Source organism: Bicyclus anynana, chromosome 16 (genome assembly GCF_947172395.1).
Source record: "Bicyclus anynana chromosome 16, ilBicAnyn1.1, whole genome shotgun sequence".
NCBI lineage: Eukaryota > Metazoa > Arthropoda > Insecta > Lepidoptera > Nymphalidae > Bicyclus > Bicyclus anynana.
Window position 1 is genome coordinate 8684529 of NC_069098.1, and position 21191 is coordinate 8705719.

The following is a 21191-nucleotide window of genomic DNA, read 5'->3' on the forward strand; positions in this document are numbered from 1 at the left end:
GTTTAAATTCTTTGGTTGAGGCTAAAGTACTAGTATGGTCTGTGGACACAAATGCAAAATAAATTTAGAGTAGGTATCTAATAATCTGTGTGCATTTGTGCAACTGTCAATAGATATCTACTAATCTGTGGATTGACTTGACTTCACTGAGTTTTCCAAGGTCGTAAAATAAATTTAAAAAAAAAACACTGAGTTTTGAAAAACAGTAATTATATATAAAGTCGCGATTTAAATTAAGCATTGCAGTACTAATAACAATAAAAATAATAAAATGGCTTCACCTTCACCTAAATCACCTGAGCAAAGTGAAAAGAACAAGCAATACGACCGGCAACTGCGGTTATGGGGTGATCATGGACAAACTGCCCTCGAAAATGGACATATATGTTTAATAAACGCCACAGCCCTTGGTACAGAAATATTAAAGTCTATCGTTCTTCCCGGCGTAGGAGCCATTACCATTGTCGATCACAACATAGTCAGTGAAGAAGATATAGGCAGCAACTTCTTTTTGGAGTGTTCCAGTAAAGGTCAAAATAGGGCTGCCGAAACTCTGCGCCTACTGCTGGAGTTAAACCCCGCTGTGCAGGGGCATGCTGTACAAGAACCTACTGAACAAATATTGCAAGAAAACCCTGACTTTTTCAAGTCTTTCAGTGTTGTTGTTGCCACATCTCTTGGAGAAAAAATCATACAAGATTTAGCTCAACACCTATGGGATATTAATGTCCCTTTTATGTTATGTAGGTCAGTTGGATTTTTGGGATCATTCAGGATACAAATTAAAGAGCATGCAATTGTTGAAACTCATCCAGAAAATGAGCAAATTGGGTTAAGATTAGATATTCCTTTTCCAGCTCTCTCTGAATACTTGTCTAACTTCAATATTGATACTGTAGATTTAAAAGATCATGGCCAAATACCCTGGATAGTTATTTTATACAAAGCTGTCCAAAAGTGGCAACTAGTGAACCAAAACCGGTGGCCTATGAGTAGGAAAGAAAAAAATGAAATCAAAGAGATCATTCAAAGTTTCATCAGAAAGGATGAAAATGGTATACCTATTGAAGAAGAGAATTTTGAAGAAGCGCTCAGAGCTGTGAATACTGCGTTAATTCCTACTTTTTTACCTGTAAAAATTCAAGAACTCTTATATTGTAGTTCAGCTACTAATTTAACTAAGGACAGTTTACCATTTTGGATAATGTGTTCAGCTTTAAGAAATTTCATTGAATCAGAGGGAAAGAGCAAGCTGCCACTGAGAGGTGTAATACCAGACATGACATCTTCAACAGAGCATTATGTTAAACTTCAAACTATGTATCGCAACCAAGCGGCCATGGAAGCAGAGATTGTATATAGGAAAGTGCAAGAAATAGTGGCACAGCTACACTGTGAAAGTATAAGTGAAGCAGAAGTTAAACTGTTTTGTAGACATTCGCATGATTTACATCTTATAAAAGGTTCTAACATAGCCATGGAGTACCAGTTGGGCAGTAATAATGTAGCCTCTTACATTGCCAGGTACTTAGAAGAGCCAGACGTGATGATGGTTCATTATATACTCCTAAGAGCTGCTGAAATGTTCCGTTCTGAACATTGTCGAGCACCAGGAGAATGGGAGCCGGAAGCGGACATAGCTAAGCTAAAAATATGTGTTTCAAAATTGCTTAGTGATATATCATGTTCACCATTCTCCAAAGATGATCATATCCATGAAATGTGTAGATATGGTGGAACAGAGATTCATAGTGTTTCAGCTTTCCTCGGCGGATGCATTGCTCATGAGGCTATAAAAATAGTTACTAAGCAATACAACCCTGTTAATAACACATTTATATATGACGGAGCTTCTACTAATACGGCCACATTTACATTTTAAATATTAATATTATTAAATAAAGGAATAAGCATTTATAAATGTTTTTTTCTAATTGGCTTCTGATTAGAATTAATATAAAATTCTACACAAATATCATGTTCCAATCAGCAATAAAAGTATTAGGTTACAGGGAACTAAAATAAAGGAACAATGTAATTCTTCAAAGTTGTGTATTTCAATTAAGATATTATTATATCATTTATCTATTGAGATATAAAAGAAATTGCAGAAAACATTTATTTAACAATTTTCAACACATAAATTAGATAAAATAAAACATCACATGTCCAAAAAAAAATCAAACAATCTATACATTTGGCTATAATTCAGGCAGGCTTCTTAGGTTATACCACGATAACAACATGGTTTCAAACAAAACCTGTGACGGTAGTCACCACAGTGACATAAACACAACATTGAGAATTCCCATTCATTACCTACATATTTCACCTTAGCCATAATTTCAACCGTAATGCATCTACACCATTAAGATAGTATCGAAATAAGCGTTTGTCTCTCACAAATCCCAAATTCTCATATAGTTTTAGTGCAGGTTTATTTGTGATTTCTGTTTCTAATACAACCTCATCTGCATTATCCTCTATCATAGCCTGTAAGAAAAATAAGAATTAGTGTGAGTGAGTGAAGAGAAGTACACTTTTAACCTATTGTGGGGCAACCAGAAATACTGCTACAACCCATCTGCAATTGGACAACATTTTGTCTATTTCTTTTCACTTGGTTGCATGCAAGACATACTTGCCCTGAAGCATTCTAACATACATAGGAGGGGCTTAGTGGGTCTAATTCTAATGTCCCATACAATAGAGACAGAGTAATGAGATTGGGAGGATTTTTTTTCAACACCTCAATATATTATTCACAAATTGCCCATGCTAAAGTATCCATCTTAAAGAGAATGAAAATTACATTGAGCTAACATTCTTTAGTAGAACATACTGCATTAATTCATACACAAGCAAAATGTATAAAGGATGAGGTGGCAGATAAAAATTCCTTAAAAACAACAATTGAATGAATTGTTCACTGAATATAATGTTTTCCATTAAAGCACACTAAAAAGTAAACATCTATTTAACATGATGTTGTTGATGTTTAGAAACTGGTTAACTTGATAGAGAAAAAATTATGACCTCAGGAAGATCTTTTGATCTGTAGGCACAGGCTACAGAGAGGGAGAGAGCCTTGTCCACCAATAGCTATGAAATCAAAAAATATATCTTTCTCATGTGTTATGTTTTTAGCCTAGCCAAGATTGAAAGAGGCCGAGGAATGTAGAAAAAGACATCTAAGGCATACTGGCGCAAAACATACATCCGCTCCAGCAATTTTTTGCCAAGTGTCGTGGTTTTTTTAATTGAAATGTGATTTTGTGTATTATAGGGTAATTTGGCAGTTTTCAGACAAATGTTCCAGCAAATAAGTCGAGTACTACTATCATCTTTTCTCAATCAATCCAACCAGTCCAATGTTAAATCCCAAACCAACTTACCTGTATTGCTTTCTGTACTAGTTTAGAGCCAATCTTCCTTTTCCTATATTTCTCATCAACAGCCAGCATGGCTATGTATCCTCTTTTAACAACATTTCGATGCATATCTAACTTACATACAATGGCACCAATATATTTGCCTTCGTGACTTGCTAAATAGCAAAGTTTAGGCCAGTTATGAATAAAATATCTATATGTATAGATAGAGTAAGGTTCAGAGAGATCCTTTTGTATAAGTCTCATAATTTCTGGCATTTGTAATTCAGATTCATATGCCATGATGTCAATTTCCTCGTTATGTACATTGGCGAGGGACAAGATCTCACATGTGTCTGGTTCTATGTCTTGGCTGTGTATCTTGATGCCGTCACAGGGGTTGGGGCTGGAGTCCTCTCTAGAGGTCGCGACGTCACTACACTGTACACTATTTACAATTGTCGGGACCTCACTCGGCGCTGCGTCTTGTGCTATAAGTTCTGCATTTAAATCTTTGACACTAGCATTAGAATGATCACTTGTACCATTAGTAAGGTTACTATTAAGTTTAATATGAAGTGTGTTAACTAACGCGTCACTTAGTTTGTCTTCATTTAATTTATTTATTTCGTTTGTCGTTTCCGGAGGATCTTTGGCCTTTTTACTTTTGTTTTTCGTGCTTGCACAGTTTTGATTGCACTTAATATTTTGCACATTTTCCTCGGCTAGACGATTCATATTAGTGTTATTCTATCTATATTATGTACACTTTCAAACAATCATAAGCTCATATATAACTTTTACAAAAGCATTGCAGGAGCCAGGATTATACAAACATTTTCTTGTCAAAATCGTATGAGAATACCACGGACATCTTGGTACAAAAGTATACCTTGGATACAAAACGTAATTTGACAGTACTAATCTATTTTCTTAAAGTAGAATTGTTTTTTATACAAAAGTTAATAATCTGAAACGAGACATACGAAAATATTTCAATGATTTTTTAATAATTACGATAGGTCCAATTTCAATCCCTCCACAATCACATTGCAAAAAATTGATGATTGATATATTGTGATCAATGTTGCCTTTTTTTTTATTTGACACATAGATAATAACGTGAATGTGAGGGCGCTGGTGTCGTACCGATAATATGGTAACCCTGTCTACTGTTTCGTGTTTTCGCCTTCGACCACTAATAACAGGACCTGCCTCGCTAACCCATCTGGCAAAGATCAGAAATCAATGATCTAACGCGTAAACTGTTGCTATAGAATCGATGTTTCATTGTTGTAATCGCTTTCGTCGTGTAAAGCTTTCCTAAAAATGTCAGTTTGTGTAGTTCAATGGCATAGAAAACGGCCAAAAGCTTGTAGGTTAATAAAAGATGGAGTAACGTTTCATTTGTAAGTATTTCTACCATAATTTTATCTGTAATAAAAAAATTCTAAAAGGAATCGATTCTTTCGACGGAACAGCAAAAATCGACCAAGTAATCGAATATTCTATGTATATATTCTGTGGATAGTGTGACCCGCGAATGCCTCCTAAACCTATGGGTAAAATCTTAGACCATTAATAATAGTAGTTATTAATGGTCAAAGGGTAAAAAAATTTAATAAAAAAAATTCAACCGACTTCCAACTCAAAAATTAAAAAGCTGACTCAGGGTGTGAGTTACAAGCATGTTGCCGTGATAAAAATCTTAATTAATGTTGTCAGCTAATGAAAAAAATACATTTTATTTAATTAATTAAAAAAAAAATGTGGGATCCAAAAATTTTTTTATTTTGGGTTTTAAGCCCTACATTTTATGTTCTTTTAAGATAAAAATAATTTGTTTTGCTTAGTTGACACTCGGAATAAAGGCCCAGCCTCCATACAAATTGGGACATATCCTATATAGTTACGTGTAGTGTATGGACACAGAATCTAATTAATGGTGCTAAATATTTTCGATGTGTGTTTTTACCTCGTCCCCCTCAAAAAACAGACTTTTTTACCCAACTGCAAGAAGGGTTATGTTTTTCGCGTGTATCTTGTATGTATATACATTAAGTATGTATGTATGTAATAATATTTATTACCTAATATCTTCCGAACCGCTGATCGGATTTACGCAATTAAGATATCGTTAGATTTGTCTTAATAACCCAAAGTGTTCTTAGATAGGTGAAATTAAAAAAAAAACAACAAGACGCCTGTGAGACGCTATAGACTCGAGGTAAAAAAACTAAATTCATTTCGAATACTGCAATATGGGTATCAAATTCAAGGGCTTTTTGTGAGGATTTTAAAATGGTAATCATGCCCATGTTAAAAAAAATACAATTAGAAAAACGTCATTTAATAATTGTCTATACAAAATTCACGGGGCGGATAACTGTAGGTGCGAACAGGTTTGTGAAGTGAAGTTACAAAAATAGATTAAATTAAATATATTTATTATAAATTCGGACAAGTGTGAGCTAGATTTGCCCACCGAGGTTTCCGTAGAATTTTTTGAATATTTACTTAACCTCGGTTGTACGTATACATTATCGTACTTTGTAACATGTAACAAACATAACAAATAAAACCAACATTCACCATATATCGTAACTAAAAAGTGTGAAATTAATAAATAAATTAAACAAATAAAAAATCCCGACTGCATCAAATATAAAAAAACTGAAAAGAAAAAATACAAACTCAGAGTTGGGACTTATTAAAATCATTCTATCCAATTAACTCGTATTTATTATGTAGAAACTCGTTCAAAACTCAAATATCAAAAATACCCAATATTGTAAAAAACATTTGATGTACATTTATTACCTAATATTTAGGGAGAATATTTTAAATGTAAACTAGCAACACTGGACGATTCTCAAGTCAGATGAGAAAAAGTTTTGACTTTTGTATTTCAATTCAAGATTTATCACTATTATCAATCTTAAAATAGATTAAAAGTAATCAATATTTACGAAAAGAGACTTCACCTGCTTTCTTTTTATTTTGTGAACTGATTTACAAATTTTATAAACACAAGATGGCATTTTTCGTCATTAATCTCCGAAATTACCGTGACGTTGTGGTATTGCGACGCTTCGGACCTCTGTTAGGATAGGAGTATCAGTCTGATACTCCTATCCTAATATCAGTGTTCTGTGCTTCGAGTTCGGACCATGCCATGGGAACTTAGAAGAACGTGAAATCTTTATGAAGCAGCGCCATCTACATTCTAGATTTAAGATTTCAGGATAGTAAATACAATTACATAGATGTGTACGTACAAGAATGTTTTTAGAGATTAAACCCGTGTAAGTACGGAAAAAAAACCGAAAAAAAAGAATTATTTATCCTTTTAATTTTGACGCGTAATAGAAAGAATGTGTTTGTATTTCTAAAGCAAAGGGATTATTAAAGAAAAACAGTAAGTGTACATTAATTTCAACGATTTTCCACATAGTCATTTGGCCTAGAGGTGCATAACAAAGGCACAATATAATAATCCTGAGTTCGAGCCCGGGGGTAACAAAGGAAAACTTTTTGTCTTTTTTTTTGTTTTTCTCAATTGGTTTCTTCAAGTATTACAAAATCAAAAATGTCTCTCCTTTACAAAAAAATATGCATTATTATTTTATACTTTTTACTATACTAAAAATATCGTATCTAGTCACTAGATGGCGCTATCACATTCGTTCCGAAAAAAGTTCGAGTAGCCTATCTATTTCCAATAATACACTGTAATCTTTGGTTCGGACCATCGAGTGCTACTGATTTGCGTACGTATTCGTTTTTGAATTTCGTATCCGTGACGGGTACGACACCGTCATGTTCCGTACGCTACATTTGTTTATTTTATTAAATACGAGTTGATACACATTTACTTCTATACTAATAATGAAAATGCAAGAGTAATGCCTAGTTCGGACTACTTTAGTATTTTAGTCGAGTACGAACGATTTTTGGGCGGTAAATCCAAAAATTGTTCGTACTCGGCTAGAATAGATACTTCTATGTCTGTCTGTCTGTCTGTCTCTTACCTATTCACGGCTAAACGACTGAACCGATCAAAATGAATTTTGGTATAATGATATAGGGGACCTTGGGGTACTACATAGACTACTTTTTATCCCTGCAATAAAAGAGAATGGGGTGAAATAGGGGTTATGTATGGAAGCGATAGCGTTGGCGATAGCGATAGCGATAACGTTAACGATAGCGATAATAGAATAGAATAGAAAACCAAAACCCCGATATGGGAGAGAAAATCCTACTAATATTATAAACGCTAAAGTTTGTATGGATGTTTGTTTGGATGTTTGGTAGTCCCGCTACTACTGAAACGATTTGCCTGAAATTTGGAATGGAAACAGATTTTACTCTGGATTAAGTCATACTTTTCATCCTGGAAAGAACACATTTATGCGCCGCACGATACAAACACGATTCGAGAACCTATCAGTATTTAGAAGTGTTTTGAAATAATTTCCAATAAGCGCATTAATACGAAGCTATAAAACAGGTATATGTGTGCAATCGTGCGTATGTCGATGAACATTACGCGTTGCTGACGTCACACAAAAGCAATATGGCGGCTAAAAGCGCGCGCGTGTCGCGTCGAAGGTACCATTGGGCTATTCTGTACGAGTACTCGACTCGAGTCTCCCTCACTCGACTCGAGAGACGAGAAGTCGACTAGAGGCCCGAGCCGAGTCAAACTCAAGCCCGAGTTCAGTATCCGGTTGACAGCCGGTGAGGCGGCGGCGTCATGTTTCTCTAGCGTACGATACGCGCGCCGCCTCTGCGCGATTTTCTACCATTCGTAAATATATTTTGTACACAAATACGTGCAGTACAAGCGCGTGCAAGTGACTGTAATCTGTGTAATCTGAACATAATAAGACTTTCCCTGGCTATATACATACCGTAAATAATTAAGTACATCGAACTGTTGCAATACCTTTGATACAATTTTGTTAGAGCACTAAATTACTAACAAGTAACAATATTACGTAGGTTTTAATAGCCAAATATTGTAGTGTAGTAAGTTTGTTAAAATATTTCATGGTTAGTAAAATTCATGTGTTAACATTATGTAAAATAGGAGTGTTACGACTGACTAGCATTGAAGGAATTATTATAAATAGTATCACGGAAAACGAGGAGTTACAGTTGGTGAGGTGAAATTGATTGTCAAGTTGGATGAGATCCACATCAATAATGGCGGATCGCGAACGTCCTGCGAAAACCCCCATCAGGGTGGGTTTTTATGACATTGAAAGGACCATTGGCAAAGGGAATTTTGCCGTCGTAAAGTTAGCACGACATCGAATAACGAAGACTGAGGTAAGAAAAATGTCCAAACAATATACTCACATTTATTAAATTATCTATCATTTTACATAAGTAACTACATTTTACAATTCTCATAAGAATCCTGTTCGAAGGACCTTTTTTGATTCTACAGTATTTCTGAATAATATGTAACTACCTACATTTGTTGGTTGAAATATTTATAGTTTATTGATTATATGAATTAACTTATTTAAAGTATTATGTGTATTATTCGTATTTAATTTAATAACAATTTTTATAACCGATTTTAATCACTACATCTTTTATACCACAACGTTCTCTTATCACACTTTTTTTATGCTTCTCCTGCCATATCCAACTTTCACTATGGTACATTAGATTTGGGACTAAAACTCCTTCTCCTATGCATAGCTAGTCGTGCGTTGTGGTATACACTCTGGCTATTCATAAAGACACATTTCTAGCATTTACTCTCCTTTCAATACAACTTTCACATATTCTATTGTTCGCAAATGTATAACCCAGGTATACAAATTCTTTTTCTGCTACCACTAGTTTCTCCATCTATCAAAATATTGTCATACATTAATCTCTTTAAAAAAAATCTTATATTTTGCTTACTTCATTTTCATTCCTTTTCTTTTAAAAACTACATTTATAATATTTATCATCTCCTGTTTGCAGGAGCAGATGATGCAAGTATTACTTGATCATCAGAGTAGAGTAAATATTTGACAAATATTTTGTTCATACATACTCTCTTTCAAATATGTCAAGTAGTTATCCATGAATAGGTTGAACAATCGTGGTGTCGCAATACACCCTTGTCAGACACCTCTTTCTACTGGGAGCCAATCAGTATACGCTCCATTTTTTCCGACACAAGCACTAGATAATTAAAATATCCTCATAGAGATATTTTAACGCTTGGTTCATGTTATCGTTCACCCATACTTGGATAATGCTGACTACAGTAATTTAAACATAAGTAGCTGTAATACGACTCGTTAGTAGATAGGTAGGTTATAGCGTCCAAACCAAACGTATTAATTAGGTTTCAAGAATAACGTAAGTAAAAGTTCTTAAATGTATTAATTAGATTAAACAATAAACAGTAGCTACCTACATACTCTATACTCTAGTGAAGGTAGTATAGACACCGAAAACAGTGAGGTGAGCCACGGCAGTTTTAAAACCCAAGGTTTTAGTCGCTTCATGTACTATACTATATCTTATCTCACGCACTAGGTAACAATAAAAATTGTTTGCTAAAGAAAACAAATATTACTTAATAAAATACGGTCAGATAAAAGAAATACAACAAGGTGTGAGGCTAAGCAATGCAATTTCTTAATAACTGCAGGTGTTATATTAAAATGCACAATTATTTTTACGTTCTTAATTTACCCAATTAAAACCGATGCAATGGTTTACACCTTCCTATTATTGTCGGTGTTACGCAATAATGGTCGTAATTGCACACAGGAACTAATTTCAGTAACTTTCAATGATTTGTTTCTAAACGAAACCTTGTTTATGTAAGCTCCAGTATAGGTTTATCGTTTCCTGTTACAATATTTAAGTCATTATTGTAGCTAAATATATCACGCCAGCCACACACGGTCAGGTATTTTTTTATTTTTTATTTATAGTTTTTTGAATTTAGCCAGTTTTCAAGTAATAATTTTTCATCAAATAATTTGCCTTAATATGGCAAGTGGTCAAATATCGTCGGTCAGTTTTAGTGAAGTCATGCCATGCAGTAAGGCGAAGGCAACCTTACGAAAACTTCTGATAGAGTCCACTGAGAAAATCAAATTAACTCTTGCTCAACTTCCACTTCACTTGTGCACCTTTACAGAAATATATTAAATTCTACTTTAAGCAATAAAGCTCTAAAGTGCAGCAAGTAAATGAATAAAAAACAGGAGCTACATGTGATTCCTACGATTTTCCAGCCAAACTCACGGTCAGGTATACTGCCAAGTCTGCAGAGCGCTTAGTTATGTGTGCAGTGACAAAATATGGAAACCATACCCATAACGATATTTTTCACTGTCCAGGTCCCTAAACGACCTCTCTGACGCATTTGATAGTACCTACTTGTGAACAACAGACAGTGTGATTCTCAACAGAGAGGTTCTGGGTCGATTCCCTGCGAGGTCCAGGTTAGGATTTTATAATTTCTAAATTGGCTCAAGCCTGGTCTGGTGGTAGGCATTAGGCCGTGGCTAGTTACCACCCTAACGGCAAAGACGTACCGCAAAGCGATTTAGCGTTCCGGTACGATGTCGCGTAGAAACCGTCGGAGGTACGGCTAAGAATAAACTAGTGTCTGTTCCAAGTAAGCCCGCTTTTGCATCTTAGATTGCATCATCACTTAACATCTGATGTGATCGCAGTGAAGGCCAAACTTGACACAAAATAAAAAAAACTGCAGACATGTCGGTATGTGTGTTTGATCATCGTTAAAATAAAACAATCATCATGAGTTTCATATTATTAGTTAACGCCAAAATGGGGAAAAGATACAAAACAATTGTCACTCGTAAACCTCCCATTTTGTATGGATCAGAATGTTGGTCTATAAAATGAACATTTAATAGATGATGACGAGAAAAGTTAAGCAGTAACAGGCTAGCATGGCATCGAGATATAACACGGAGGAATGCAAGTAACTTTACAAGAAGAATGAGTTTTAACATTCTTCTGCAAGTGGAAGGACACAAGAGGAGAGGAAAGTCAAAGAAGGAATGGTTGGAATATACTGAGTATGTCTATAAACGGAGTTAGTGATGGACGTTTGGCATGTTTGTTGTTGATGTTTTCTGTGTTTGCCTATAATCAAACCTGAGAAGCGTATTTCTAATCAATCTATTAACATTTACGTAATTTACAAAATATAATTAAGTTTACCTAAGGCCGTTCTCGCCATGATAGAGGCAGGAAAGTAAATCGTGATGTACGATCATCACTAAATATCTTCAAAGTTTACAGTTATGGATAGGTTAGATATTTTTGGTATGACATATGCTTTAGTGAATATGACCTCTGCCTCCGATTCCGGAGGGTGTACGAATCCGGTCTGGGGCATGCACCTCCAACTTTTCAGTTGTGTGCATTTTAAGAAATTAAATATCACGTGTCTCAAACGGTGAAGGAATAAAAATTTTAATAAAAAAAATTCAACCGACTTCCAACTCAAAAAATAACTTTAACTAAAAAGCAAAAAATAACATCCTACCTATGTGCTACCTTCTGATCAGTTTGAAGGCGGTGCCAAGCCAGTGATGTTTTAATTAAATACGTTTAAACTACAAAACTTCTGTGGTTATTCCAGAAACAGCTTTAATTAAAACACGACACTGGCTTGGCACCGCCTTCAAACTGATCAGAAGGTAGCACATAGGTAGGATGTTATTTTTTGCTTTTTAGTTAAAGTTATTTTTTGAGTTGGAAGTCGGTTGAATTTTTTTTATTAAAATTTTTATTTTTTTATTTTTAGTGTTAGCATACCCACTGCGTGTCACAACCTATCTAAGTGGAAAGTTCTTATCAATACAAAATTATCAAGTCCAAACACAAGGTAGCTACTGTGAGCCGTCGAGGAGTTCTCTTCAGTGTGCTTCGTCTTCATCACCAGACCCTTAATACAGTCGCAATCCATCTAGGTGGAAAGTTCTCATCAATACAAATTTATCAAGTCCAAACACAAGGTAGCTACTGTGAACCGTCGAGGAGTTCTCTTCACTGTCCCTCGTCTTCATCATCAGACCCTTAATACAGTCACAATCCATCTAGGTGGAAAGTTCTCATCAATACAAATTTATCAAGTCCAAACACAAGGTAGCTACTGTGAACCGTCGAGGAGTTCTCTTCACTGTCCCTTGTCTTCATCATCAGACCCTTAATACAGTCACAATCCACCTAGGTGGTAAGTTCTCATCAATACAATTTTTTTAAGTCCAAACACAAGGTAGCTACTGTGAACCGTCGAGGAGTTCTCTTCACTGTCCCTTGTCTTCATCATCAGACCCTTAATACAGTCACAACCCATATAGGTGGAAAGTACTCATCAATACAAATTAATCAAGCCCAAACAAAAGGTGACTGCTGTAAATCCTTGACGAGTTCCATCGTCTGTGTTTCGGCTCCATCATCAGACCAACTCCAAACCTTCATAAAGTTGTAGTAGTTTAAAATACCTTATGGAAACACTAACAAACGTACTAGCCGTCTCTACAACTTTCGAAAGTTCCCCTCAATTTCTCCAGGATGCCATCATCAGATCCTGACATGAAAAAAATGGGACCACCCTGGAAGTAAACCCTACAAAACAAAAAAAGAATTTTCAAAATCGGTCCACAATTAACGGAATTATCGCTGGACATACATAAAAAAAAAAAAAAAAAAAAAAAAAAAACATACATACAGCCGAACGTAGAACCTCCTCCTTTTTGGAAGTCGGTTAAAAACATCGTGAGGAAACCTGCATAACAGAGTATTTTCTTAATTCTCTGCGTGTGTGAAGTCTGCCAATCCGCATTGGGCCAGCGTGGTGGACTATTGGCCTAACCCCTCTTATTCTGAGAGGAGAATCGAGCTCAGCAGTGAGCCGATTATGGGTTGATAATGATGATATGCTTTAGTAATTGTTAATGTAAAATACTACGTATTGTTACTAAACGGTAAACGGTGAGTTTGCTGTGGTAAAAAGTCAAACAACGACAGTCAGTTCGACCAGTTATATAAAATCCAACTCAGCGGAAGATCGGCGCTGGTTTTGCGGTTAATGGTCACCAATAATAATAAAATATAGATATTCGCTATAATATGACTCACCTCGATATAATAATATACATATTTCCGTAACAAATTCTCACGCTCTACGATAGTGCTTTGTTATTTTATTAACCGACTTCCAAAAAGGAGGAGGTTCTACGTTCGGCTGTATGTATGTTTTTTTTTTTTTTTTTTTTTTTTTTTTTATGTATGTCCAGCGATAATTCCGTCATTTGTGGACCGATTTTGAAAATTCTTTTTTTGTTTCAAAGGGTTTGATTCCAGGGTGGTCCCATTTTTTTCATGTCAGGATCTGATGATGGCATCCTGGAGAAATCGAGAGGAACTTTCGAAAATTGTAGAGACGGCTAGTGCGTTTGTTAGTGTTTCTATAAGGTATTTTAAACCACTATAATTTTATGAAGGTTTGGAGTTGGTCTGATGATGGAGCTGATACACAGACGATGGAACTCGTCAACGATTTACAGCAGGTACCTTTTGTTTGGGCTTGATTTATTTGTATTGATGAGAACTTTCCACCTAGATAGGTTGTGACTGTATTAAGGGTCTGATGATGAAGACAAAGGACAGTGAAGAGAACTCCTCGACGGTTCACAGTAGCTACCTTGTGTTTGGACTTGATAATTTTGTATTGATGAGAACTTTCCACCTGGATAGGTTGTGACTGTATTAGAGGTCTGGTGATGAAGATGAAGGAGAGTTAAGGGAACTCCTCGACGGTTCACAGTAGCTACCTTGTGTTTGGACTTGATAAATTTTATATTGATGAGAACTTTCCACCCATATGGATTGTGACTGCACAGGGGGTCTGATGATGAAGACGGAGGACCTTTCACGTTTTTCTGAATATTCATATTACGTGTGGTTAAGGGGGATGTGTGGATAAACGTTTCAACTAATTGCTCATTAATTTTTGTTCACACTCAGTTAGGTGTGCTAACACTAAAAATTAAAAAATAAAAATTTTAATAAAAAAAATTCAACCGACTTCCAACTCAAAAATTAACCTAAACTAAAAAGCAAAAAATAACATCTTACCTATGTGCTACCTTCTGATCAGTTTGAAGGCGGTGCCAATCCAGTGTCATGTTTTAATTAAAGCCGTTTCTGAAAGAACCGCAGAAATTGTGTAATTTAAACAGCTTGAATTAAAATATCACTGGCTTGGCACCGCTTTCAAACTGATCAGAAGGTAGCACATAGGTAAGATGTTATTTTTTGCTTTTTAGTTTAGGTTAATTTTTGAGTTGGAAGTCGGTTGAATTTTTTTTATTAAAATTTTTTCTACTTGAAATTTAAATTAAGTAGTTTTAAATTCTCTTGATTCTATCAATCTATCACGTCACTATGGAATAGTCATTTTAGAATTGGAAATTATCTATGTGACCAAATCAGTAGCTTTCGATATAATTATGTCTACGAATGGCGGTAAAGGACACATAATATTATGTTAAGTTTACATATTAGTATATCATATACTCGTAGTACGATGGTCAACTGAGCCAAGGTGCAGGTTGCAATGTTTGGATTTTTTATAAATACAGTACAGTATAACAAAAGAGCTGCGGTCAACCTTTTTACTAGCGATACAATAGATAAAAGAGAAAATCTATCGAATAGATATTTCTAACAAAGGCAGGATGAAGATATAATAATCCTGACAAAGAAAGTAGGGTTCTTTCACTTTTTAGGATCTAGGATCAAGATAGAGATAAAGTGACTAAAATACCACGTTCATATAATAGGCCTATCTGTCAATCAGCAACAAGTTGAAATGTTTGTTAGAAAACATAAAATACACAGTAAACGCAAAGAGTAAGTGTGTGACAAAAAAGTAAAATCGAATAAAATATAAATTTCATCTAGAATAAACCTTTTATTTTTTTAATTATATATAAACCTTTTATTTTTTTATTTTTTTATCATTTTAGAATAAGCCTTTTACAAATAGCAAATATACTTAAGTAGAAGATTTGCGAATAATCTTCAAAGATTGGAATAGAATCTATAACAGATTTGTTGTTAAGCTAAATTTATTTCTTCTTTGATATAGACATAAATTCAGATTATGTTGTATTTGTACTTTCTTCTTCAATACTGGCGGACACACACGGCTTCGCCCGTTTATAAAACGATGTTAAACTACACTTACAAAGTTCCTCTTGAATAGCTAAATAAGAAAACTTCATTAAAATCCGTTGCGAAGTTTAATTGACCTATGAATACATCGGCGGGAATCGACTTTGTTTTTATGTTTCAAAATTTTTATGATAACGTTGTATTTATTTTTTACTTATCTGTGACATGTAATATATCGTATTAGTTATTTATGAGCGAAGTTCATTGATTTGACAGAATATTCTAGCGATTCTATAATTTATATTTATCAACTGTTTAATACAGAATGCGTAGAAAGAATGGGAAAGTAATAAAATCATTAATTAATTTATGTAGACAGTCCACAATCTACATCAATCTTTTTTTATTTATTTTTAAAATCAATCTTTTAAAATGTATAGATCTCTTTTTCAAACAATAACTTAATTTAAATCGTAACAAGTACATAAGGATAAAATAAGAAAAAAAATACAATATGCATCGGGTGATTGTCCCGTATATCGTTTTCTTACGCGCATTCGACCTTTATGTTATCTACTGGCCGGTGCTTTTTTGGTCAGTGTATTTTTCATTTTCCTTAAAATATACAAACGTACATCTTTACGCTAAACGTACTCGACTAAATTATTACCGTGACATGAAAATGAAAATAGATTTTCTTGAACGTTTGTCTGTAGACCAAGTCACGAGTGCATTGTTTTGTTTAAAATCATCGTGGTACATTTAAGTCAATATATGTTATTCGAGTATTGTTGGAGATTACGCTCCTTATTGTCGTGATAAGTTACAAGTTGAATAAGGATTTTCTTAATGCGCAGATGAAAATTTAGGACACGACATTATAGATAGAGAGATAGAGACAAAATCCAAACTAGCAATGTGGAGTTATAAAACGTCATTATAAAATCACGCCACTTAAGGACAATTCAGAATAGGAATAATTATACACAAAGGTACTTGCATGTTGTCTGTAGAAGTTGTAGTTACTACTCTAATGGGGAGACAGTTGCCTCAGATCCTGTGTTTTATATTCTACACACAGCACCTGGGCATATACAACAAAACCTATTTCCTGTCGTCCTTTGTCACGTAGGATCGTTTGGCTGCTCGGCTTTCACTGTAGAGCTGTGTTTGCACACTGCCAAAATATCAAAACGATAATAACATCCAACACTGTCAAAAGAAGAAGATGATTAAAATTTGAAAAATAAAGATCGATAGACATCATATGAGGGCGCTTACAATCAAGAAAGTTAACTTGAAACCTACTTTTTTAATTGCTAATACTAATACTTATCTACAAGTGTCGCAGTTTCTTTTTCTCGTGAAAAGCATTACGGTTTGTAAATTGAGGACACTAACTAAATCAAGTCAATGAATTAACTATTGTACAAGTTGTGACATGATAAGGATCAATTCACAAGTAAGGCTTATTAATAAGTACCCACATACCATTCGGTTAAAATGACATACAGTGGACCTTGAAGAAGGTCCTATTACTAGTTATACAACTTTTATATAGACTTGTTTCTCGTCTCGGGTAATGCTCATCACCCTACAAAAAAGATTTCTTGCATGGATAGACTAATTAATGCGTGTGTATAGCCGTATCTTATATCTAGTTTCATTAAATTTGGTGGAGGAGACTATATATTTGAACATAACGAATTTACTAATAGACGTAATACTCAAATTTCAATATTAAATGCAATTAAACAATGTAATGGTTAAAGTATATACGGTTGAATTGAGAAACCTCCTCCTTTTTTTTGAAGTCGGTTAAAAATATCTCCCAAAATACGAGAAACGCGTATCACAAAGTATACTCTATTCTTTCTAAACCAAAGTTTAGAAAGAATATATTACTTGGTTATGGTTTAGGGACCATTCATTCGTCATCACATTCGAAGTTTGACAAGCCAACAGTTAGGTACGAGTACATACTCGTAGATAGTGATAAGTCTTGCATTTATATGACTGATTTGTTTCTAATGGGTGTGTAATTAATCCGTCACGTGCACATTCCTTCCAATGAGGGCGCACGCGATTTGTCGTAAATGAGACAGTATTGAGTATTCAGATCGGAAAATTATACATTGAGCGGTTAAGTTTAACGCAATAAGCCTTGTCTGTTTATCACAAACACGAGTATTGATAACCTTTATTGGGATTTTTATATATGGTACTGGAACACAAATAGGACAGATGAAATGGGGTAAACAAGGTCGTGACAGATTACGGACATTCTTAAACTATGTATAAACTATGAAGCTACTATCATAACTGGTCGATATCGCATGTATCCGTGTAGCTATTCTTAAAATGACATCGTAATGGGTTCAAATATTCGATTTATCGCTGCGTTCTTTATGACTTGCCTAATTCGAAAAGGATATTTTAGGAACAGGTAGAGACGATTAAGTAAACCATAAAAAGCTTTTCAGTTAATTTATTGAGCGCCGGTGAAAATACCTGAAGCCTGAAACGTTTGAAAGCGTCGCTTTGTTCATTACTTATCTTTTTTAATTATTCAAATTATTTAAAAAGTTAAGTCAGGTTGAAGGGCTTTTATTGAGGATGCATATTTTCTTCATTGTGTATATTTTTTACTTTTCTTATAAGATACCTTTTTAATGCTTACATGAAATTGTAATTTTAAATTTAAATCTAATAAAGGCCATTATAACTTTACACAAATAGACCGTCAATATGACACACGATGATGATGATGATGATAAAATTAAACATTAAATGGTTTTTATTATTGTATCGCATCACAATTATTGTATCGAATCCCACTTTGTGATTTACTTTAATGTATGTCAAGCGTGCATTCGATAACAGACAGTAGACACTATACTACTATCGTTAACAACTGAGTCTTAGGGCCATAAATCATTTCTCTATATCTATCTCGCTTGCACTTATGGGTCTTATGGAGCCGTCTAGTGAAGGGTGTAACAATGAAAGACATATTATCGATAAGTAAAGTTTATTATCGTATCTTGTTCACAAAATTAAAAAAATTAACAATATTTGATTTAATATAATACATATTTCATATTATATAATTATTAACTAAATAAAATTAATCTTCATCTGAGTCTTCATCATAGAAACCGACCAATCAGAATCGTCCAAATCATTATTGACTCATCATTAGCACGTGCGCAGGTAGCCGTTTATCGATAATTAGGGTGCGCAGGTAGGCGCGCTGCACATTCCTATCTTTTTTGACTTTTATGACCGGACGACTCAGATGATAACGCGCATACTATATACTACTATCGTTAACAACTGAGTCTTAGGGCCATAAATCATTTCTCTATATCTATCTCGCTTGCACTTATGGGTCTTATGGAGCCGTCTAGTGAAGGGTGTAACAATGAAAGACATATTATCGATAAGTAAAGTTTATTATCGTATCTTGTTCACAAAATTAAAAAAATTAACAATATTTGATTTAATATAATACATATTTCATCTATACTAATATTATAAAGAGGTAAAGTTTGTAAGTTTGTAAGTTTGTCACATTTTTTAAATGGGGTAATCTTCGGAACTACTGGTTCGATTTTAAAAATTCTTTCACCAGTAGAATGCTACATTATCGGGGAGTGCTATAGGCTATATTTTATATTGGTATCATATATATTAGCCGAGTTATCACAGTTTTTGTTATACAGGTCGGACTGAAAATCCTCTTAAACAGACTTATTCGCATGCGCTGCCTTAACTATTGTGTAAAATTGAAATTAATGTATGGAGACTTTATGTATCTTTAAAAGTTCTACAAAAAAGTCCGCAACACTATATATCTATCCTCTATATATTAGCAGATATAGTACCTTTTGTGTTTTAAAAATTATTAATTTTATATACTTTTTACGTCATTATTTATACAACTAAACTTTAATCCTTATTAAAATAAATTATTTAATAATCACAAGGATATTATGGAGATAAGATTTGCCCTTTACAGTATGTTAATTACTTAAATAGTTTCGGAGATAATACAAAATTTCTAAAAGACGCAGAAATTCCGCTATATGACGCCCGGCGCTTTCATTTACGTAGTTCCCGTTCCCGTGTGAATATGGGGATCAAACATAGCCTATGACACTCGCAAATAATGTAGCTTTCTATAGGGGTAGGGTAGGGTAGGGTAGGGGTAGGGTAGATATAGGGGTTGGGTAGGGTAGAGTTGGGGTAGTGGTAGGGTAGGGGTAGGGTAGGGTAGGGGTAGTAGTAAAGTTGACATCGAAATTTACGCGGACGAAGTCGCGGGCATCCGCTAGTATTATATAATTATTAACTAAATACTTCCGTCTTGATTCGGTCCACTGTCGCTCTGCTCACACCACAAACAAATGCGGCCATTTCACGTGGTTTGTTGAAATTTAGAGAAGCCACTTTATTCGGATCACTTTTCAATTCATTGAGAAACAGGAATACGTTGTGAATCAGTGTTCGAGCTTGAGGGCTAATATCGCCATGTAATTTCTTCAGATCAACGTTAGAAAATAAAGTATCCATAGTGCGCAACGAGTAACACATGAATGTATTTATTTAATTGCAGTAAACACATTTATAGCAAAAAAAAATACGCAATGCAATTACATTAGAAACCGACCAATCAGAATCGTCCAAATCATTATTGACTCATCATTAGCACGTGCGCAGGTAGCCGTTTATCGATAATTAGGGTGCGCAGGTAGGCGCGCTGCACATTCCTATCTTTTTTGACTTTTATGACCGGACGACTCAGATGATAACGCGCATACTATAGACATGAGTTTACATTATTGCAAGAGCGGCTCGGCAAGTAGGTCGTTGTCCGAATCGACAACGGTGACTCACTGCGTTTGGAACAGGCGGACGTCTACTTTCATTTACAATTTTGATTTAATTTCAATTAGCCGAATCAATTGCTACGTATAATAGTAACGATGACTAATCATAGAAGTACACCGAGGACATGGCGATGAGTGAATGCATCGAAATAACGTACACAACCGTCCTCGGCCTTGAGAGCTGTCTGGTGTTTGATGTATTTGTGCGGCTACTGAGTTATTCTACACGACATTTAATACTATATTTATCTGTCACAAAATGTCCAAAAGCGATCAAAGTTAAAACCCAGTTAATAGTGACGACGTTAAGTCTAAAACAATCCATAAACCTTGAGAAATACAACATGTTGATTATTTATCAACGCTACATTACGAGTTCATGTGAAAATATTGAAATCCCTGGACATTGTGTTTTAAAAACCGATCATGGAAAATATTCTTTTACCATAACAGCGTAATGAGAGCATCTGCGAAATATTTCAAGGAACATAAGCATCAATCAGCGGTTCAACATAGTCAGTCGGCTGAGGTCGAATTGTTGCCGCGTCCAGAAATACCACGGCATCGACCTTGCCTTCGGATGCACGCACCGCGTTGTTTTTATTATTTAACATTTTTCCGCGTGAACCATTAGCGCCAAGGTGATGGCCAAAAACTCTGGGAACAGGTAACGCATGAAGCAAGAAACTTTACTCTCTGAATGAAATCTAAACTAATATAAAGAGGTAAGTTTGTAGGA

At 34.7% G+C, this 21191-nt stretch overlaps 3 protein-coding genes across 3 annotated transcripts in view; 2 read left to right on the forward strand and 1 right to left on the reverse strand.

Moving 5' to 3' along the window:
* The first annotated feature begins 130 nt into the window (after window positions 1–130).
* LOC112044018 (NEDD8-activating enzyme E1 regulatory subunit) lies at window positions 131–1921 on the forward strand. The gene has a single exon (XM_024079735.2). It carries the CDS (start codon window positions 272–274, stop codon window positions 1880–1882), a length of 1611 nt encoding a protein of 536 aa, XP_023935503.1. The 5' UTR covers window positions 131–271; the 3' UTR covers window positions 1883–1921.
* A 114-nt stretch (window positions 1922–2035) lies between these two features.
* On the reverse strand, window positions 2036–4461 carry LOC112044017 (N-alpha-acetyltransferase 30). The gene is made up of 2 exons (XM_024079734.2): window positions 3396–4461; window positions 2036–2493 (listed from the first exon to the last, which is right to left on the reverse strand). The coding sequence occupies exons 1-2, from the start codon at window positions 4107–4109 to the stop codon at window positions 2329–2331; spliced, it is 879 nt and encodes a 292-aa protein (XP_023935502.2). The 5' UTR covers window positions 4110–4461; the 3' UTR covers window positions 2036–2328.
* Window positions 4462–8019: 3558 nt separating this feature from the next.
* The window catches only part of LOC112044029 (serine/threonine-protein kinase SIK2), a 113196-nt gene continuing 100024 nt past the window's right edge, over window positions 8020–21191 (forward strand). The window contains exon 1 of the mRNA XM_024079749.2: window positions 8020–8708. Within this exon, the coding sequence (XP_023935517.2) occupies window positions 8565–8708 (144 nt within the window). The 5' untranslated portion in view covers window positions 8020–8564. The remainder of the gene's footprint in view (window positions 8709–21191) is intronic.